Here is a 23,772-nt window from a genome sequence, read left to right on the forward strand (position 1 = left end):
CAACATACCCGAGCAGTCTGGCCAGGGAAGTGAGTAGCCAGGTGGGAATGTACTCCAGTCTCCTGATGCACCACAGACATAGAGTTGAGCTGGGCTTGTTGCGAACTCGTACAGATGGTTACAAAGTATGGTGCAGAATTGCCCATATAGCCATGTGTCACATGCTGTAGCTCCGTTTACAGGAGGTCGATAGTACTCACACCTATGGGCTGAATCAACAACATGAAATGAATTCATTGGAAGCCACAGTTCTGTTTGTTCTTATAGTTATAATTTATCTTTGGTTACGTTTCTCAATAAATGCATTTGGGTCCCTCTATTTCAGATTGACCAGTAGAGACGAGTTTTTCCCAAAATAGATTCAAACTAGAAAGGTAATATTTGCAAGCAAATACAGAATGTTACCTTCACATGGTTTAGTCTAGCATTTCTACCTGGAAGGGTAAACTGATTAAGTTGCAGATGTTGACACAGGATAAGTCAAGACATGCAAGAAGGTACAAATAAATTTTGATGATTTTTTTATCTGTAACGTTATCTTGAATAATGAACACAACGTCCAATATTGTTCCAAACAGGGTTTCTCATCATCATCTCATCACAGCCCCATAGCTACAAGCCACAGGGGCAGTCTGTCTGTCCAAAAAGGTTATCCATTTCTGACGGTCGTCAACAGGGTTTACTCGACGACATTTAGCGTGTCGTCTGCGGGAGCGTCAAGGCCTATGAATTTTTTCGGCTTGGGGAGGTCCAGGGAGAAATTTCTTGGCTTGCGGAGAGAGAGCCATTGGAAAAAAAAAACTGGCTTCCTTCAACAATATGTATTCAAATGTTAAAAAAAAAATAAAGCTTTGAATCACTTGGGAAATTCATAGTCTCTGTCTCTGACTTGGTGCAGAACGCGAGCCGCGAAGTTCAGTTGATAACATAAGAATAAGTTTAATTTTGCGCTTTCCGTCATTGTTGACGAACAAACTCGGCGCGTAAGTATAGACAAATTTTGCAAAAAATCTCTAAAAAATCAGCGGATGTTTGCGGACGGTGCTGACTTTGATGATAATTCCTAACGCGCGCCGGCGGCGAGAGAGAAGCGAGAAGCGACTGGTCGAACCCAGTCGGTGCCGCGCCCCTCCCCCTAATGTTCTGGTCAGTCGCATCGTGCTAGCGCCGATGTTTTTGTTGTCATTTTCCCGGCCCCGATTAACTGTCAGTTGTTGCTACCATAGAAGTAAAAAAAATCGAACAATATGTGAAATTAAATAAGGTACTTTCAAGATAGTCTCCGGTAAGCCGATCGGACCTCATATGCTTGCGCTCTATACGGGGGCGGGGCCCTACATGAAACGTGACAAATAGGTGTGCTTTTGATTCTTTAATTGACTGCTTATAAAATATGGACCGAATCTACCGGTGTCATCATGTTGCACCAAATTTGGGCTGACCGTCTATGAAAATCAAGATGTCGAAGATATTTCCCAAAAGGTAGGCAGAGATTTGTTGATGTTGGCGGTGTTGTTTTTTTCGTAATGATTTTCTTAGTCGGACCATCGCACTGCATGAAAAGTCGTATTTACCGAAACGGTAAATGTGATGTAAAGCCTGGTAAAGGTTACATTTACCGGTAATTTACCGGTCATTTACCCGTCGGTAAATGTGCAGATTTACCCGGCATTTACCCTACATGGTAAGTCCGGTAATGGTTGCCTAAATTTACCACATTTACCCGGTTCATGTAAAGGCGTGTTTACCGAGATTTACCATTCGCGGTATAAGTCACAGTTACTGTCATTTACCCATCTTTACCGTGCGTATATAGTTGCATTTACCGGGATTTACCACTCACGTTAAATATCATTTACCGGCCTTTACCGTGGATATATATAGATGCATTTACCGGGATTTACCACTCGCGTTATATCTCATACTTATTGGCATTTACCCATTTGTAACATCTACCTGGAAGTTCACAAACCACATTGTATGACACCCTAAATTACCCACATTTATTCACAACTATGAATCAGAAGGACATGATTTTGATAAAATACAGCAAAATTTAATAGATAAACATAGCAACAGTTTAGTTACATTTTCTGAAGGGTACTAGTATACACTGCAAATAAAATGTATAGTTTTATCAGCTACCACCTACTCTGTACATGTATTAACACACATAAACCACACAATATAAACATATTTGTCTTGGTAAATTATACATACAAGAATAGTCTTTTATATACAGTAAATACAAGTAGTAGCATGCTCTGTGCAAAATCCTGACTTTGTTGTCAATGATAATATCATGTCACCTATGAAAGTATGATTGTATAATGAAAGCTTGAGAAGTGCAAAGAAACAGTAGCATCACAAGGAAAACTGACCTGCAATGACATATAAGACTTGTAGTGCAACATTCAGTGTGGCCTGCAATGTTTCACCATTCAATAGGCAGCATCATGTAACTACTACATATCATCCAATCAATGATTTATCATTTAAAACTTAGAAATATGTAGGTCAACATTTAGTGGGGCCCATGCTGTTTTACACTTTGTCAACATGATCAGTGTCATGTACTGAAAATGCATCTAAGTTCACAGTGAGTAGGAAGGTAATCGCTATGAGTTTGTGGTTAAGTAACAGTCACATATGTATCCGGGTCTTAGACAAGAAGGTACTAGTATGCGCGCATGCAGTTGTTCGCAGCAATTTTTGCAACATTTCTTACTATCTGCTACGTGTTTATTCAAGTAATGCTTTATCATTATTTGATTTAAAAACAGATGATATCTGTATGTTACATGTACATTAATGTCAATCTATACATTCTAAACACATGTCAAATGCAAAAATCAACTTGTAGCTGCATAAACATACTATACTTAACATACAATCGCATAATTCCACCAGGTGCCATTATACCACCACCTCATAAAACAATGTCATAGAGGCCTTCTGAAGATTGTCTTCAACACCTAAATATCGGAATTGTATTACATTTAGGATATATAACATTCAGTGTTCAAGACAATTTTGGGAAGACCTGTATACTAACGCTTTTTTGAGGTGGCGGTATTATGGCATCTGGTGGAATTATGATAGTCAATGTTATTTGAACACCTACATGTATGGTGCAACAGATTGTATGCTATGGAACTGCTTGTGCGTGTAATAAAAAGAACTCCCTATTCCAATATACATCTGAGACCACTGCTGTCATGGCCTCAGTGTAAGCTTCTCCCTCAGTGCCTACATGTTGGACTTCTTGGTGTGGGTTTGGAGTCCTTGTAATGAACCATTTCCTGTATAACAAAACCACCAAAGTACCATTGAACATACATTTACTTTGAAATCTGCCCTAAGAAGTTTGAACAAACTAATAGAGGAAACGAAATAATATGCTCAAGAAATATCATGTCACACTGGTAACTAGAACAGCCGTGCCTCGTCCCAACAGATGATCACACAACGGGTAACAACAAACAAGAGAATATGGAGATTCACGATGGCGGCCTGCCTCAGTATACACTGACTGTGCTACTGGTGATCCTGAATATACAGGACTGTAGTCTTACCTGTAGCAGTACTTCAGCAACAGAGCCTCTGACAGTTGCTTGCTTTGTTCCCAGCCATCCTTCTCACAACCTGTGCTGCACTTTTAAAGGAAGTCTCCACTGTTGGTGTACTGGAATTGAGATATGTGTATTACAGTATAAACAATGACAAAGTTGCTTCTGGGCATCCTCAAATATATTCTACCTGAAATATTGACCAAACAACTGTAACTGAATACTAATATACACACCCGAAAGACGACATTTTAATGAATAATCATTTATCAATCGATTCAATGCTCATTCTAATTTCTAGCTCATCAATAATGAGTGTCACTTTGAAACTTTTGTTGGACAAGTAAATACTTGTGGAATCTTGTCACTACTTGCTCCCCCTGCAGTAATGCAGTGAAATTTATTTCTTCAGCATTTGCTGTTGCATATAAACCTGACGTGAATGTCAGTTGACAATAATTTGTACTTACCGAAAGACCACGGTGACCTTCTAAAAATGGTGGAGGGGAGGGGGGCGATCTGTTCCGACAAAACTTGCTGCGGTCGGTAACTACCAATCCCCGCGCATTTTGAGCTTACACTGCATTCCCTTTGACTCTCAGCCCCTCCTGGGTTGATGAGCAGACAATGGTGGGGCCATGTTTCACGAGAAGCGATATACGACGCCTCATTTATGCCGAACCAACAAGGAGTAACGGCTTTCCCCTCCATTTTCAAAATTCTGGAGGGTCACTTAGTGCGCATGAGTGTCCCTGGCCAATCAAACGGTCGCGATTGCGGACGTTGACCTGGGGGTCAGGGATTTGACCTGTTCTTCTTGCTATTTCAGAGGCTGATCTGATCAGATTCTCATCATTCTGTTTTCACTTGTTTTCACCTTGTCCCTTTACTTCAATTGACTATCTTTCTAGGAGTACTAGTCTTTTGTCTTAGATCAAAACATGTCAAACATGTGAACTTTGTTATAACCGTTATATATCATAGAATTTGTCTATGGATAAATACATATTCGAAGACGATATTCGGTGTCCTTATGTGGGGTTCTTATGTGGGGTTCTTATGTGGGGTTCTTATGTGGGGTTCTTATGTGGGGTTCTTATGTGGGGTCCTTATGTGGGGTCCTTATGTGGGGTCCTTATGTGGGGTCCTTATCTGGGGTTCTTATGTGGGGTCCTTATGTGGGGTTCTTATGTGGGGTCCTTATGTGGGGTTCTTATGTGGGGTCCTTATGTGGGGTTCTTATGTGGGGTTCTTATGTGGGGTCCTTATGTGCGGTTCTTATGTGGGGTCCTTATGTGGGGTCCTTATCTGGGGTTCTTATGTGGGGTCCTTATGTGGGGTCCTTATGTGGGGTTCTTATGTGGGGTCCTTATGTGGGGTTCTTATGTGGGGTCCTTATGTGGGGTTCTTATGTGGGGTCCTTATGTGGGGTTCTTATGTGGGGTCCTTATGTGGGGTTCTTATGTGGGGTTCTTATGTGGGGTCCTTATGTGGGGTCCTTATGTGGGGTCCTTATGTGGGGTTCTAATGTGAGGTTCTTATGTGGGGTCCTTATCCAAGGTTAAGCTAATTCTTATCCACGCTGTTATTCAAGGTCACTGACAGACACTCTGGGCTAGGGGAGCTTATACAGGAGGTCATGGGTACATAGCTAAGGGCTTAATATCTCAGAATGGGGAGGAGTCTTTTATAACTTATATGCTGTAGACTGATACTGATATTTACCTAATATTTACACATATTTACCGGGTAAATTTTAGGTATTTGTCGGTAAATGTTGGGTATCACATTTACCAGTAATTTACAAATCCATGGTAAGTTTGGTAAATCCGAGATTTCATGCAGTGTCGCAAACAGTGCATTCAGTCCCTTTCCCCGTGAAAACATCAGCTAGATTGTGCTAGATACAGCCTCACATGAGACAAGAAGTACATACAGTCACAATTTTATTGTCAAATATTATAGAATTGAATTCTCGTTTCTATCTACTTGAATTAGACTAACTTCTGAAGAGAGCAAAATTAAAACAAGCGTACCAAGTTACGGCACACTGCGTAGCACAAAATCGGAAGGTACAGTCACAGCTTGAAACGTCTCACAGAGTTTCCCGCTTGTACAACGCAGCGCAAAGGGTTCTCCTCAGCATGCTCAGTCACACTTTTACGTTTTCTATGAACCATATACCCAGTGTGAAATCGAATGTTACACATATCCTGTTTATGTCGCAGTAAGAGCGCAGCGCGATCGCCGTCTAGTGGAAATTTCGAAAGGGGGCCTTACCAACTACTGTAAATCGCACAAATTCACAGAAACAGCTGATTAGCGTAATCGCTAAAATTGCCACAAATCTATTATATTCGTTCACGTCCCGCAGTTGCCGGACACTCTCAGAGCAGAAATTGATATGGCTACCCCTGCACACTGCAAGTGATCTTCACAGTACGCAGCACATCTCCGCTATGCTTCCTGTCACAGTCAATCTGTGTAAATTCATTCATATTTTGAACGGCCCAATCATTTTTTCAGAGCCCGCAATTCATATTTCATAAATTTCTTTTATTTTTAGCAAACAATTTTGATTTACGTTTGATGTACGTAGTTTGTTTATGCCCTCATTATCAATACGTGCCGCAGTCGGTACACTTCAAACCCGTCCGCCTGTCAATCATGCAAACTTCAAGGGGTTAGCTAGGTTTCTGCTACACTTAACTTTCGCGTTGGCTTATGCTGATTTGTGCCTGGGGATTTGTGCTGTGCCGGCCACTCCCACCGTGTATAAAGCTGTAAGTAGATTTATTGTAATTCACCCAGACTTCGTTTCCGTGCTCCACTTGCTTGCTGGGGACCAACGCAGCGCTGTGGTAACTTACATGATAAACAACAAGGTGAACGGAATGGCCGTGACCTAACATGGGGAGGGCGTTCCACGCTGCAGTTAATCGTGTTTGTTCAGGTCAGTTTAATAGCGAAATAAACTCATCAAGTCCATCGTTTGTGTTTCACATACCTTTATGTCTCAGGCGTAAAACTTTGAGTTTGCATGACGATCGTTATGCATGTTTTTTTATGTAACAGCCGGCAACACGCAGTGACCTTGCGTCTAACGTAGTCATGTGTTGTTTTTTTGCTCAAATGTTCTTGTTGACTCAAAAATCGGTTAACTACAACCGTGACACCAATCCGTGTTTCATTTAGACGACAGCTCTATGTATGAACTTGAAAAACGAACAGGTCTCGCTACATTTTTATGATTAACGTTATATGCCAGTTACTTATCATGTTACTTTACGTTTGATGTACGTAGTTTGTTTATGCCCTCATTATCAATACGTGCCGCAGTCGGTACACTTCAAACCCGTCCGCCTGTCAATCATGCAAACTTCAAGGGGTTAGCTAGGTTTCTGCTACACTTAACTTTCGCGTTGGCTTATGCTGATTTGTGCCTGGGGATTTGTGCTGTGCCGGCCACTCCCACCGTGTATAAAGCTGTAAGTAGATTTATTGTAATTCACCCAGACTTCGTTTCCGTGCTCCACTTGCTTGCTGGGGACCAACGCAGCGCTGTGGTAACTTACTTACATGATAAACAACAAGGTGAACGGAATGGCCGTGACCTAACATGGGGAGGGCGTTCCACGCTGCAGTTAATCGTGTTTGTTCAGGTCAGTTTAATAGCGAAATAAACTCATCAAGTCCATCGTTTGTGTTTCACATACCTTTATGTCTCAGGCGTAAAACTTTGAGTTTGCATGACGATCGTTATGCATGTTTTTTTTATGTAACAGCCGGCAACACGCAGTGACCTTGCGTCTAACGTAGTCATGTGTTGTTTTTTTGCTCAAATGTTCTTGTTGACTCAAAAATCGGTTAACTACAACCGTGACACCAATCCGTGTTTCATTTAGACGACAGCTCTATGTATGAACTTGAAAAACGAACAGGTCTCGCTACATTTTTATGATTAACGTTATATGCCAGTTACTTATCATGTCAGGAGACATCCAAAGATATCACCACATACACGTAACGTTACCACAGTTGTCGGCCTGTCTGAGAAAATTGCAGTAGTGCTCTGAATGCGTTTGTTCACCAAATCATCGCGTGTGTACGCACGAGTGCTCACGTACTACACATCGTGTGTGTTCTCGATTCTACGTAACTCAAACACAACATAGAATCCGAACAATGTTTGGATGGCTCAGAGTTAAACTGACTTGTGAAGGTAGCAAAACCTTTAGCTTAAACAAAATCAAGAAAACTATCGAAACAAATGCTTAGATTTGACTCGATATAGACCTTAACCGAGACACATTATACTTTGGGGGCATTAAATTTCATTCTGCCTGCCCTCAATTTCATTCTACCTTCCTTGAAGTTGATATACTAGTATGCAAAAGGTGCCGATATTCGGCCAAATAAAGTCAAAGCTCTGTGAATTTCTTGATCCGATTTATTACTTCTTGGTAAAATGAATTCCACAAATCATTCAGAGGACGGCTTCTGCCTCAATTCAGGCCGTCCAAAGCAAGATGAAGTCATCATTTGACGGGCGGACACTTCCGTGTTGCGTAGTGGCGGTCGTTGACCTCGTTCGAACACCATGTTCCATAACTCCCGGGCGGGTTCCATAGCTACCGGTCGTTGACCTCGGGTCCTTGGAACGTGGTTCTGATGTTCTATGGGGGCTCGAAAGTTCGATTTTGTGTTAAAATTGCTAGTTTTTTCACCCTTTTTTGCCCCATAAAATCATTTTTTGGTGTCTTTGGGGGACCAAATGACCAAGGTGCAGTGTCTTATGTGCAGACCTACCAGCTTGCTGAATTACGAGATTTTCCAAGGTCTAGTTTTGGAGATATTCATGTTTTTTATTTGTGCGGAAAAGAAGAAGAAGAAGAAGAAACGATGCAAAAACAGTATGTACCTTCTGTGAAGGTAACATAACAAGAGCTGTCTACCATTGAATAAACATAGCCGCAGCATGTCCAGAACTCAAAATATCAAACCCGGAAGTTCCGCTGCAGTACCATAACAGGCCGCTATGGACCCAAAACCTAATCGTTTCCAAGTCTTATCAAGACCTACCCACATCACTCACTACCCACATACTAAATGCCAATACAATACATTCAGGCGTTCTTAAGTTATGCTAGTCTTCTACACACAAGCACTACCAAAAGTATAACCTTCTTGGCGAAGGTAATCATAGCATTACTTCTCATGAGTATGATATTAGCATTGGCTTTGCCTACCATGGTCATCTGAGCTAGTAAATGTGATGGTTATCTATTAGTGATATTGGACAGGAACTGGAAATGCTTCGTTACTCTTGAGAACTATGTGAAACAATTCAATGATGATATCGGATACTTACGAGCGACATCGACTTTGAATTCACATGTCCTGGAATTCCCTCCATCATCTTCCGCACGGTACTCAACAATGTAGGTACCCCAATAAAATTCTGTTCCGTTTGCTTGTGTCTAAGGGTAATAAAAAAAAGATAGACTGAATATAGAATGATTAACAGTATAAGTTGCATTATCTATCAGTAGTTTGTGATCGAACTTTGATGTGAAACCTGTCTTTTGCGTAATTTATTTTAAAGAATGATTATAGTTTTAATGTCACAAATAGGTTCTTTAAGTCGGTTAGGAATTTCTTTGAGTTTTACTTTGAATGATATTTATTCTAAGTAAACAGTTGTAAGTTGTCAACAATAAATTTAAAAAATATATATACAGGTTTTATAAATAACAGCAATATTGAGCGTAATTTATTTCAGCGACACCTGCTACCTTTTATATGATTTTTATTCATCATGTATGCATGCGTTAGAAGACACGATTGATAAACGTCTCCAAATGCTAATGAGCTGTTGACTGATAATCTTTGGAGATTTCGTTGATTTGGGAATGCAAATTTGTTAGTTTACAATGTTACCTTGAAAATTCTTAACTCTTCATCTGCATTATCCACAAACGTTGGCTCTTTCCAGAAAACTTGTATCACACGTTGATCTGCAAAAGCAATGATGTCATCCGGGCAGCTCAGTAGTGTAGGTGGCTCGACATCTGCATTAATAGAAACAATGGTTTTGGTTTCCTCGGTAAGTAATTCTGGTCCGTTATCATGCACCTATATTGTGCTTCAATGTAAATACCGCTGTGTTTTATAACTACTAATGTGACATGCATCATTAATTTCTCACTAAATGATATAATACAATACTTATAAGTAAGGTGATTTTTCTGTTGTCGTTATAAGAAAAAGCACGAGGTATCTTTATGCACGAATTTTACAAACTGACTCTTCATAAGCTTAATCATACATAAATACCTTTTATTTCTATCTCAAAATAACAAGAAGTCATTAGGTCTGCTTCATCCACCGCTGTGTAATTCACAGTGTGTTTCCCAACTGAAAATCTATGCGGTGGTGAATCACTGCTCATGACCACGGGTATAACTCCAGTGGTGTCCATAGCAACCGGTACCTCCCAGGTCACCTCTGCACTGTCCAAGCCTGGGTCATTGTCTGCTTTGATGTCACTTGGACAGACTATGGTGGGAGGTGTTGTGTCTGTGTATAACATATAATTCAACAATAATTCTGCATTAGGCAAAGAAATCAATATAGAATATGTCACATCATAATTTAAAAAATACAATACATTCTGATGGATGCTGATGTCACACTGCTGTGCTCAAGTGCCATTGGGCCATTTGAAGTAAAGGTTAGCAAAAAAGGTGAGACATTTTAACTTCAACACCAACCACGGCCTAGGCTGGCCTTCTATCTTCACATAAAGTCTGATAGTCACTAAGGACACGATGTAAATTCCACTTCATCCTATTCTAATAATTAGGTACGTTATCAATGAATTCGACAAACTGAGGGATTCGTTACGTTTAGAACAGATAGCAGTTTAAGTGGCAAACTAAAATGAAATAGAGAGCCACATGAAACTCAAGATTTTCACGTGGTAAGTACTACCTTGGCAATTGAAGCCATCCGTAGATTCTGTCCAAGTCCCGTTGTTACTTCCATGGACTATGGAAGCTCTACAAGTGGTAATTAGAGTGTCTTGTCCGTTGGTGCTTGTGTACCCGGGTTTGCAGGAGAAGATGCAGCTGTCATGGTAGTTTGTTTTACTCATGGTGCAGTTACTTGGGCTTACCACTACATTCGGTAGCGGATTAAGTCGTTCACATGTGATGGCTGAAAGATAATATGAAAGGATTTATTATCCGAATCAAGATTCCCTGGGTGGGTATAACCACTTGGTCTTCAGTGTCTTTGCTTTACACTGATTAGACAAATCTGCTTCTTGGTATAAGTCCAGGACTACATATAATATCCTTTGATTTATACCTAGCTTTCAGATGGTATTATTCAACATTATCTCCAATAAAATATCAATTTTAAAAGTACATGTTTGCATAAGGCATTGTTTAGGTATTAAATGATTTGAATAGAAGGCATCATATTTTGAGTAATTAAGTAAATTACCTTCACAAAACGCTTCCGTCCCTGTCCATTGTTTGTCATATTGGCAGTTCCTGCTGGGAGAACCGTTTAGGATGTACCCCTGGCTACAGTCAAACTTGCATTCAGACTGATACCAACTGGAGTCATTGCAGTTGATAGATCCTTGAGCAGGCGCATGTAGCTGGCCACATTCTATTTCTAAAAGAAACAATAATTATTGTCATAAAGTCTGTGTGCTGAGGTATGCATGTGCCGGTAATTTAACAATAACTTATCACTGCAACGCCTTTCCTCTTTTTGAAGAATAACAACTCTAGGTATGATTTTTCGTAGCATTTGCATCTGCTTCATTGTGTGTTGTTAATTATTACTCTTTCAAGGGCTAGCTATTTATGGCACTGTCAATACTTCAGATTTACGGTAAAGTTTGTGGTCCTTCAGAAAGGACATTTTTGTAACAGTTTTGCTGAGTGCAAGACGATATGGACTATTTCTGAGCACTAAACAAACGCTCATTGTAGCAGCAGCTGTTGTCAACGAGTTCATTGAGTCAGAAACAGCAAGCTTTGGCACGCTCAACTAACTCACTAAATAAATGAGGAAGCGGTTACAAATGCTGGTCGGGACATGGTTGAGGAAACGGACAATATGTACGAACACAGATTACTGTTCTATAGCAAATGTCACTCATTGGGTCGCAAAAGGACAATTTCATAACCATGAGCCTGGATGTAAATTCAAATATACAAAGTATACTATTAAGATAGCCAAAGGAAAGGAAAGTTACGTACTTGTGCATGCCACCCTATTGCCCTCCCAGCGTCCCCGTGAGTACCCTTGATCATGGACACACTGTAGCTGCTGTGTCACTGGAACATTTGGATCCGATGGCTGATACCCACTCTCACATGTAAAACTGAACACATCTCCCCACTTAAAGTCTCCATCAGTTGGCTGCATGATCTGATTGAGATATGGCTGAAGTCTGTCACATTTTACAACTAAAAAAGAAAAAAAAAGTTCAATATGAAATGTTGCCATAGTCTAACGCATTAACAGCAAAGCAAATGATAATATTATATCTATACTAATAGCACTTTCAGGAATGTCAGCATTGCTTTAAGAGCTGATTTTAGACATTCTTTGGCCTCATTGTTTTTGGTTTACCTAATGAAAATGACAAGCTCCACCATGAATGTATATTGAAAGGAGTGTTAAAGGCCTATCATTCAAGCAAACGTCTTAGGTATGTAAAACATAGACATGATATACATGTATGGACTGTTTGGTTGGACTAAAAACATGACAAAGGAAGCGGATTTAAACTAATTAATAAAATTTTCCTGAATCATAGGAAAAATACGTAATTATATGGAATGATGGTGATGATTATGACATGTAATAAATATGACTATTTACAACTCTGTGGTCATGAAACACTGAAAAAATGGTATAAATGTTTTGACGTATGTGTTACTTTATTCTATATTAACTTACTTTCACAGTTTCTCCCGCCATTCTGGAGAAGTCCTTGTTCGTTGTACCCTTCCATACAAACACAGTCCTCGATACGTGTTGATCGTGTTGATAGGGTTGTGCTGTGACGTGGGCATTGGTCACATCTGTCTGCAGGTCCGAGTTCACTCTTGTATGTTCCGATGGGGCACTCTGTTCGAATTTAGTTGAATATGCATGCTAAGTTTTTAAATTGATCACAAACGGACCAACAAAGTATTAAAAATTCTCTATTATACAATATAACAAATACGGCAATTAAACAGTAATATCAACATATCTTAGCTTTTCATACTGAAACCTGACTACGAATGGACTTGTTCAATGAGATTGAATGTTTTAAGTTACTTTTAAAACAACTGATACACGACTTGTATCGTATATGCCTCATGTAGTCTGTTGTGAACCTTCTGTAATAAGGATGCGACTCACGTGTTCATGCCTTTGATGCCTTAACTGAAGAAAACTGTCACAATGCAAGACTACGTGAGGTCGTTCCACCTTATTGTTATGTCCTGTGTACTTGTATTGTAGGACTGCGGGGTTTTTCGGTAAACTGGATGATAAGCACATAGATGCACTGCTTTGATACCCGCACTCCGGTACGAGTCGCATACATGTATACAATAGATACTTTTTTTCTTCTTTCATGATTAAAGTGACATTACCTGTACACTGTCCCGAAGGTCCACTAAAACCTGCTCTACAATGGCAGTCCCATTCTCCAGACAGTGTTTCACATGTACAGTCAGCATTGGAGGAACAGGTATGTGGGCAATAAGGTTGGTGAAAGAAAAGGTAGCGGACCTTGTGCGCATCTGTAACGAGAAATACAGTGTACATAAGATAGTTGTTGGAAAACACCATTCTGTTCTATCCTAAAAAAACTATAAAAACTTGAAGACCTATACAAGTATACAAGGATGTTATTCAACCCGGCCCCGATCTTCATATTTCAAGAAAAGGACTCATATGTAGGGTGAAATTCTCATTATAATTATTCTATCATACAAAGCAACATTCTCAAGAGAGGATCAGTTACTTGAGATGGGTGTCCCTTCTTGAAGCATTAGTGTAGAAAATACGCTCGTAACATTGCATCTCGAAGGTATCCCAAAGATTGGTTATTTTTCGTAGTTCAGAGATGGATATTAGATAACTAGAGAGTCGGCTTGCCAAGACATATCTATGTCTTGCTTCCTGCATCATACAAACAAACATCATCAAACAAACCTTAGTTCATAAAGAATGCTATTGTTAACCTTTTCTACTCAAAGACCATTTTGCGCCATTCCTGTGGAGGTGACTGTGTCCTCACAGCCGCCACATGAAGATTTACTCGCCAAACATTTGATTACATATCGTCGGATCAGCCTCGCACAATGTATTCAAACATTGACACTGCCTTTGTTAGACACTAACATTAGGCTCCTTCTCATTGAAATGTAAAAAAAAATGCTGTCGCCTTTCCTTACGACTTGGTATGGAGCAAATTATAGACAATGTCACTGGTCTCTTCGTTTTACCCAACGCCAGTAATGTTTTAGAAATACGCACCACAATATTGATATTGGTTGATGGCTTGGAAGATTATTATAGCCACGCAATATTGAAAAAAAAACGACTGTCACCTAAGCAGACACGAATATTTCAAATAGCTAAAAATGTAACGATTCAGTTCTTAGAATGATTGTTTGGCAGGTGAAACAAGCTCCCCAGTAACTCTGGCCGATCAGATCTCTACTGTAACTGATCTTGGATTGTGTAAGGTTGTTTATTCCTGTCGCCAAATTCGGTAACAAAAACGTTACAACCACGAATACGCCGATATATTTTTTTTCGAACTAAACTTGCAATTTGTACATTTCAACGAGAAAGACTGATTAATGTCCACGTCATCCTCTAAGATCGAGCGCTCTCTCGGATTTCGCACAGCAATACCCAAGGCACCGTAATTTTCGATCTAATTACGAATTCATCAATAACGTTTAAGAACTATTACCTACATGAAGACGTTATACAAAAAGCCGGAAATCCCTCCAACAACAACAAACAGTAAACACAACTGTGTCTTGTGGAAACCACATGTAAAACTCAAACAGAATCTATCTACCAAGATCATCTGACCAATCTGCGAACCGGGCCTAAGGAAATTAGGGAGATGGGTCCCCTTTACCCATTGCATTGGATTAAGTATACAATTCAATACCAGCAACTTTCAAGGCTAACGTTAACGCATTCTACAAAACACAAGCTGTTGCGACCGACTCTTTTCTGTAGCCCTTGGGCCACACATGTGCAAGCCACTACAGCAGGGGGCTGGTCCGCTGGTAGTGATGTGCTTAACTTCCATACTCTTCCTCATTAAAGCTGAGTGCTAAGCGGAAAAAGCAGCATGTGCCATTTTAAAGTCTTTGGTATGACTCGGCCGGGGATCGAACTCACGACCTACCGAATGCAAGGCGAACTCTACCCACTCGGCCAAGCGAGGTGCATAAAGGACTGCTTCGAGGGGGTAATAAAAAAAGGAAGAGGGAAGGAGGGGGAAAGAAAGAGGGAAAGAAAGAAGGGAGGAGAACAGAGCTAAACACTGCATTCAATTGCAACTTTCTTGGCATATTTGCAGAGATGACAAACACATCTTGTGAAGTCAACAGCCACTTGTATTCATGTTTTTTCATGTTGTTTACAGCAATAAAAAGAATACCACTATATGTAAACATGTAAAAGCTAGTCCTGTTAATGATGTCTCTTTCAGCACCAAGGGGAGATACTGTCTTTAAAACAGTATTAAACGAGAAAGAAATACAAGCTAGTGCTAGAAATGGATACTGTCTCAGAAAGATTTGAAAGATACTGTTTAAACATATAAAGCTAGTGCTACAAATTATTATAATATATCTTACAGCTCCAAGAATAGACACTGTCTCTAATCATAAAGATTTAAAACAATAATGAAAGAGATATACAAGGTAGTACATCCTTTTATTTTGTCTCTGACTCACCCTGAGAAATTGATTGTTCTATTCAGATATTTCACTGAAAGATGTACATGAGGCATTCTGTTTTATGTAATGGTAAAGATATACAGTATTGGCCATACATATAGATATAGTTACATATATTGGTGAAGTCTATCTACAGAAACCACATCATCTGCATTTCCACAATAAAGTCATTAAATCCCTATTAGTTACTTTCGTACAATTACAGGACAGAAGTTAGATTTGAAGTAGAAGATAGTAAAATGGCAATTCAATATTTTCTATTCAAATATCATGACCATACATACTGTTTTCAATATTAATCAAAAGAAATGCATATAGATGTATGTGTTACCATGCTGACACAAAAAGGCAGCTACAGTAGAAGCTGTTTAATTGCACACTCCATTTGCCAGCGCCCTTCTTGCAATTATCCGGATGGTGCAACAAACTGAAGTTATCTAGCTGGACCGCACCACCATGGGATTTGGAGATTCTCTGCAATTAACAGAAGTGTGCAGTTATCTGTTAAGCAATTAACTGGCTTCTACTGTTCTCAGTTTGGAGCAAAAGGAACCATACAGTGGGTGATGCTCTGTGGCTAACCCCTTGGTAAACAGTCGATGGTAGTAGAAAATGTTCAGCTTGACATGGCATCTCAATGGGTGGGATAACGTCAGGAGTTTAGGGTCACCTGTAATGGCAAACACAAGTTGTCAGATGACAAGAAATCTCCCATAACACCACGACAGTGGCTAATGCGGTCAGGACCAAAGGACAATAAACAAAAACTTTCTCCTGACTGTATCAGCCTGAAAACAAACATACAACCAATACATTCATTTGGAATATGACCTTCCCCATAATTTCTCCCAAGGGATAGTGTATCAGATTCATAGTTGAGCAACCATTTTAATTTAAAAGATTAATGTGCTGAGTGTTTAACAGAAGCCTTATGATACTTACCATTAGCCTACAATACAAAATGATTCAACTTAAGTCTTTATTACAATCTCTCACTCCTTTAAAACATCAAACTCTTTGCCTTGATGGCTGATCTATAATAAACAAGCTGACCCTGACCTCTCACAATAACCTCAAAATTGCAACTGTAAGCACTAATATTAATAAGTTCTTTAGATATGGAGTCATATATAGATGTTAAACAGTATGTAATTGGACAAGGTATTTTTTGCCGGCCTTTATTTTTTGGCCAGCCCTGGCTTTATAATTATGCCCTGCTGCAACAAAACAAAACCAATGAATAAAAAAGAAAGCATTCCAGTACTATCATTATAGTTCATGCAAACCTTTTCATTGAATCCATCTTCAGCACTCATCCAATGGTGCTGGTAATAACAGCCTTCATCTTATCCTGGTGTCCAAGGTGTCTCTGTTTCTGACCAAATAGCCATGGATGTCTGTGGAGAAGAGGACAAATTTGTAGAGTCATGAACCACGGTGGTACGAACGGGGTGTCAAGGAGGCCATCTACGAGCGGATCTACAACCCCACCTTGAACCGGTAGGGAGGACTGCGCGTAGAACTTTCCAGTACTTGGGACCCCGCCTTGCACCACAAAGGACAATAGTTTTTTCCTATGGTATTGTCTGACCATAGGAACTATGCTAGTAACATGATTTGCATTTGTGTAACCTTTTGCATATGATCCTAACGATTTAGTGGTTAAACCATTTTTTCTAGTTAGCTGTACTGGTATTGAATTGTTCTGACTAGTTACATGCTTGAAAAAAGCATGTACTGTTTCTGGTAGGGATCTTTGTGATTCCGGACCGATATCTCTAGAACCTCTGGATGGATTGCGATTTCTTTTGCTATGGGGATAGAGTGTGTGACCTATTGTGCTATTAAGTAGATTAGAAGTTTGCTGTTGTTTTGTGGTTCGTTTTTTTAAAAATATTTACACCCCTTTTCCTGATATGGAGTGATCTGGCCTCATTCCCTCTGTCTCAACCTCCTTGGGGACAGCTAGCAGCTGTAACATGTGTTTTGAGTTTTAGTAGCATGGGAGTGTGCGGAAGGGTCGTTTCCAGTGCTATACCTCCAGAACAGAACGTGTGATTTACCTCCATGAAAAATGGAGGTATAGTTTTTGGTGTGTCTGTGTGTGTGTCTGTTTGTGTTTCCACATATTTGTGGTCAGCATAACTTTAGAACCTGTTGATGGATTGTAATGATATTTGGTATTTGGGTAGGTGTTTGGAAGACGAAGGTCAAAGTCAATTTTGGATCCCATGGTGTGTGACCTTGGTACTGCAACAGAACTTGGATTTTTGTATCTTTTGACATGGATATGCTATGGTCTTGATTTTTGGTGGCACATAGCTTGTGGTGTAAGGAAGAAGTGTTGTATGTTTGGGCCCTCTAGCAGCTTGCTCTAGAACTGCTGGGGCATTCTGGTCAAAATCTTCCAAGGAGCAAAAAAGAGCAACTGTGACCATCGCTGTCACCTCTGTATGGTGTGAACCATTATATACACATTGAGATACAATGTATGTGCCAGGTGCAGGTGTTAACAATAGGAAATAAAAATGAAATGGTGAGGACACCAGAAAGGTGTAGTTTTGGATCTCACTGTTTACCATAGGTAGATATATAACTTAAGAACAATGATGGAATAATTTTGCCAAACGTCAAACCATATCAACCCCCACAACACACCATATGCACCATCACAAAACAAAATATTTCAAGCAGGTTTGAGTTTTCAGACTCTTGTTCATTCTGCTTTTGCTGAAGAAGAGTGATGGATGTCACTCGAAACGTCCGGAAGTAAATATCCGTTTTTTATCCAGTTGTAGAGATTGAATTGTATGTGAATGTAGAGTCATGAGTTTCTTGGTCATTGGCACTTTGACCAGTGATTGAATGAGATGATTTGTATATTGTTTGAAGTTGTTGAAGGGAGGATAGATACAAAATACATTACACACATACACAAACAAACACACACACATATGGTGCTTAAGACAGCTGCTAAAGCTGACAGGAGTCAAACAAACACACACCCACACTCGCACACACACACTCGCACACACACACACACACACACAACAACAATTCAGTAACAACCTGTACTAAAGAAAGCTGCTAAGCTGCTATGAGTCAGACACGTGCGCACACACACACATACATACACACGCATGCAAACATACACACACACACACACACACACACACACACACACACACACACTCACTAATTCAGTAAAAACCAGTACTAAAGAAAGATGCTGCTGAGTCGCACACATGCGCACATATACACACATACATATGCATGCACGCAAGCATACACACGCACACACACACACAGATACACACACATACGCACATATTCAGTAACAACCAGTACTAAATAAACATGCTGCTATGAGTCACACACACACACACACGCACACACACACACACACACACACACACATACATACACTCGCACGCACGCACACATGCAAGCGTACAGACGCATATGCACACATGCACGCAAGCATAAACACACAATCTGTTATTATTATTGAGTATAATCAAACAAATGATGCAATTTGATGTCATTTGTCATGGTGTTGGAAACTTAAAAGTTAATAATGATAATGATAATTAATCAATTAAAACCAGAGCTTAAAGTCCACCATAAAGACAGCTTGTAATCTCTGAATACTATACAGAAATGATCTAAAACTCCACCTCTCTTGGTTATGTGATTTTTAAACAAATTTAGCCAAACAAAATAAACATTGATTGTTGTAAGATATTCATGATTGATTATTCATCTTTTAGAAACTTCAGTTTCACAATTGTTTATACATGAACAAGATAGAGGACTTCAAAGTTACATACATACATTCAGTGTGTATAATTTCAGTAATTACTAACTTTATTTGACGTACATATTTGTGCAAATAAACATATGTTTACCGTATCGCCCCCCTCCCCAGGATATTACTAGTTTTGTGTACGGGACTGACCTTGTTCATGATCTCCTTCCACCTCCGCCACTAAGAACCTTTCCTGGTCGTAACCTTGACATGATAGCACGCCAATATTCGTCGTTTGTCCCTTTTTTGGCCTGTTGATGGTAGCGATCGCCGCCGCTCACGTTCTCCGGTGCCCGCACTGAAAAACTCGGGCCATACAGCGCGTGTTATGTTTTCCGCTTTTCCCCCACGGAATCTGATTGGTCGAATCGTAATACCCGCCTCACATTAGGCGCGATTCGATCGGAAGATTAGTTTACGAGCTCTAAATGACATTTTCGTGAGTAAGACGTCCGGTGTTCTCACGATCATCTTGCGATTTTTTGGGATCGCCGGCAATTTTCAGGAGACTTACGACGGTCGCGGTGCAGCGAAACATGTTCTTAACATAAGCGACAAGTCGCAGGAGATCTCCGAGATCGCAGAGCTCGTTACCGAGTCGCAGATCGTGCGTACAAATCGTGCGTACCTCGCAAGGGTATCGGTCAATAGTCTTGCGTCAATCTAACGATTGAAGACCGATAGGCGAGCACAGACATAGTTATTAATCATCGAACGCAAATCGGATGGCGAACGCCCGTTAGTCGGGCGACGTTCGGGCGACGTTCACCCAACTTCCGATTGTTTACAAATATTGAATTTCTGGGAAAGTGAGGGTAATTCTAACATTGTGGCCCCTGTGGCAGTATGTAGGCTGGCTTTGTGACACACTTTCCTTTCTTGTGTCATTTCTATTATGCCCCCACATTCCATTCATTGGTTAAAAAGATTCCGACAACAAAATACGCAACATTGATTGATCTCTTGCCTTTTTTTAGGAACGTTTTGTGTTCCCTTGTCCGCGTACAAGAGGTCATGGGAGGTTCATTATCATAGATTTATTCACCGTCGATCGCACGAGGCTCGCTTATATGTGAGGGAAACAGATTTTGGGCGAAAAATACGCAAGACCATCTTAAGATCTTAAAATCAGCCGACGTTCCTTCGATCGCGAAGTATGTCCCAAGATCGTATATAATGTGAGGCGGGAATTAGGACTTGCTCGGACTTGGTTCGGACTTTGTTAGGAGTTGTTAGGAATTGGTGTGGAGTGTGGTCGGAAATGTGTCGGATATGTTAGCATATGTTAGGACTTCGGGGGCAGTCCAGTCGGCGGGAGGTACGGCCATTGCGCCGGTATAATGCAATAACAATGGAGTGACCCCTTAGCTATCACTACTCCCATGCTCACTCTGGCCCGGAGTGACAGCACCTGTTAAGGGCCCCAACTATGGGTAAATAGTCTCACTGCCGTGTGAGTGTTAGGGATAGTGGAAGGCTAAGGAAGCAAATCCGGACAAAACCCGGAGTGGAGCCTCGTTAGGCGGGCTTGCTAGATTTGGCCACTAGACTAGTCAACTTTCTCCGGCAGCTCCTGCAGCCAAGTTGGTGCCAGATGCACTGCACTGGTTTCTTCTGGACCACACCAGCAAGGCCGAGAGGGGGGTCCTGACGCTTGGGCAACCCGGGACCTGACGCTTGGGCAACCCGGGATCTCCACAACCCTGCCTGGGCGTTTTTGCGTCATGGATAGGTCACTCCGTCTTTGTGATAAAGCAAAGACACAACACGGGAGTCAGCAGTTACGTTTAATTGGCTTATAAAAATGGCACCACCGGTTGACTCCGACGGTCAGAGGAGTCGCCATGCTCCATTGATTCAGCTACCGCCCGCCTAAGACTAAAGCTGGGCACCCCCCAGTCAATAAGGTGCTGATCCGTCACGGTCTGCTGCTCCTTTGGAGTGTAGGGGGAAGAGGGCGCTCTCGCTTGAAACACAGCCCGATATCAGGACTGTCAGATGATCTGAAACTTATTGATGATAGCCGAAAAACAGCAGTTGTAGATGCCGAACTTGCTAGACTAAACGCGGACATTGCAGTGCTTCAAGAAACTACACTCGCAAATGATGGCTCACTTCAAGAAAGCCAATACACATTCTTTTGGAAGGGTAAACACCAAGATAAGAGACGTGAACATGGTGTCGGGTTTGCAATAAGAACATCTCTCCTAGCTATGATGGAAGCATCTTCTAGTGGTAACGAACGGCTACTGAGCCTTCGTCTAAGATCCACAAACGGCCCAGTTAACTATATGGCCAGCTTGAGTGTGAATCACGTCCAACTGGTCGCCCACACCCGAGATACAGAGATGTGTGCAAGAGGGACCTTAAGTTGGCCAACATCGACGTAGACTCCTGGGAAGAAACATCAGCTGACCGATCAGCATGCTGGAGACAAACTGTCAAAACAGGGGTGAATGAAGCTGATGCGGCCAGATCCCAACTCAGAGACCAGCGCTAGCGGCGTCAGAAGACAACCCCTGCCAACACAAACACCTTTATATGTGTAGGATGCGGCAGAGACTGTCATTCCAGAATCGGCTTGTTCAGCCACCAAAAATGTCGACCATGACCAAAACCCATCGGACGGAGGCTAATGACCAATGATTTATTTGTTCAGCTGTATACAAACAGCCAGGGCTGCCCAACTAGCCGTCGGCTATTGCGAAGGGCTAATCTTTGGAGAAAAGAATATCACATACTACATATAAAATCACTACAATAAATATTGTTAATATAAAATCACTAGCATTAACTTAGAAGAAAATCACTCCACAAACTCAGTCACTCACTCTTGAAAGACAGGTTCGAGAAACCACGGGGTCAATCTACGTCATAGGCGTTTCAGTTCAAAATGACGGCAACTTGATCTGACTCTATCCACTGAGCCGACGCAAATGTTTCGTCGTATCCGACCTGGCAACCGTGTTTGTAAACGGCATACACCCTACCGGCACTGGAGTTGGTAGCTCCTGTATGACACTCTTCTCTCAATGTGAAACAAAACGCAAGTCAGCTGGAATACATTTAGCAGAGGGCTTGCAATATCATTCTTGGGCCCTGTTATGTTACTTCACCTACCAGACAGCATTGTTCACTTGCAATAGTCACAGCAATGAAGACAGCAATGAACCGCAGGACCTTGCCAGATCTACGGCCATTTTCCACGCCACTGTTCAACTCTGAGTTCATGAACTAGTTATCTTCCATTCGACGGGCATTCCTGAACGACATGTCAACAATTCGTGCAAGCTGCAGATCTGATATGCAGTACGTCTCGTAAAAAAAATTACCTACCCCATAATAGTTGGACTTTTCACGGTGGTCAAATACGGGCTCCAAATCTCCCATGTCTAACCGAATTCGAACCTGCTTCCACAATGTTCCATCTGACGTAATTCGAACCGAACCCGTGTTCTACTTGGGGTCATCTGCGGTCGTTGCCGGTAAAACACTGCTGGCTAGCCTTTTTTGCCAAACCGCATTGAATTAGCCAGAAAAGATAGTTTTTCACCAATATAAACAAATTTCTGGACAGTACATCCATGCTATCACTTTGTATGGGACATGTAACATGTAACGAAGCTACTGACGTTTGTGTTGTTGACCTTGAATATCATAAGTGTTGTTTACACCGGTATCAATTACACCCTCCCGCTATCCGTGCGGCATAACATGCGTGTAAACATCGTTTAAGATCAGGACCAAGAAGAGTCCAATTTAACTCATTGACGGCTCAAAATGACCGCAACGGTTTTCCCGAGATTTTTGTTTTTGGGATTTTTAAAAAATGCCTTCGATTTTGAATTATTGGTAATTGAGTGCGAAAAATGCCATTTTTACGCATAGTTTTGCCTGTAGCTTTGATTAAAATTAAAAATCAAAAAATCCCAAAAACAAAAAGGTTTATTTGCCTCTCAGATGGCGAAAAATACAAGAATAGAGAATTTTCCATGGCACTTGCGGCCCATCTTATCAAGAGTATGGTCAAATTGAAGGCCTTCCTTGAAACCAAAAAGATCGTCTTTGGAAGCAGAATCGAAACAAAACAGCTATCTCAATTCAAACGGGAAGTTTCAAACTATCTAAAATTGCGAATTTAATATTACTTTGATTACATTTTCCTTGTCATAACATTTTGTTTAATTTGAAATATTTTACGGTTAGCAAATAGTAGGCCTCTTGTAACCCGATACTCTGTCGAACCCGCATAGCAATGGGAAAGAATACCCTAGCAACCGACCGCCGTGTTTAAGGACATAAAGATGTCTTGAAGTTTTTTTTGTTGTTCAAGCACTTATATTTTAGTGTAATTGACATGTAATATATTCTTTTGTGGTTACTT

The 23,772-nt window shown here is 40.8% G+C and overlaps 1 protein-coding gene and 1 long non-coding RNA gene across 2 annotated transcripts in view; both read right to left on the bottom strand.

Annotated features, from left to right (window-relative positions):
- LOC118427698 (sushi, von Willebrand factor type A, EGF and pentraxin domain-containing protein 1-like) overlaps nt 1-23,772 on the bottom strand; it is a 42,616-nt gene that overhangs the window by 11,899 nt on the left and 6,945 nt on the right. Inside the window, exons 3-11 of the mRNA XM_035837600.1 lie at nt 13,241-13,390; nt 12,555-12,725; nt 11,849-12,058; nt 11,079-11,255; nt 10,563-10,787; nt 9,906-10,148; nt 9,510-9,640; nt 8,941-9,049; nt 9-209 (exon numbers count right to left, since the gene is read on the bottom strand). Of these exons, the coding sequence (XP_035693493.1) occupies nt 9-209; nt 8,941-9,049; nt 9,510-9,640; nt 9,906-10,148; nt 10,563-10,787; nt 11,079-11,255; nt 11,849-12,058; nt 12,555-12,725; nt 13,241-13,390 (1,617 nt within the window). The remainder of the gene's footprint in view (nt 1-8; nt 210-8,940; nt 9,050-9,509; nt 9,641-9,905; nt 10,149-10,562; nt 10,788-11,078; nt 11,256-11,848; nt 12,059-12,554; nt 12,726-13,240; nt 13,391-23,772) is intronic.
- On the bottom strand, nt 1,987-4,322 carry LOC118427709. The gene is made up of 3 exons (XR_004832564.1): nt 4,040-4,322; nt 3,576-3,685; nt 1,987-3,302 (listed from the first exon to the last, which is right to left on the bottom strand). It is a non-coding gene; the product is annotated as an uncharacterized LOC118427709 (long non-coding RNA).

This window comes from Branchiostoma floridae, chromosome 12, assembly GCF_000003815.2.
Source record: "Branchiostoma floridae strain S238N-H82 chromosome 12, Bfl_VNyyK, whole genome shotgun sequence".
NCBI classification, from domain to species: domain Eukaryota; kingdom Metazoa; phylum Chordata; class Leptocardii; order Amphioxiformes; family Branchiostomatidae; genus Branchiostoma; species Branchiostoma floridae.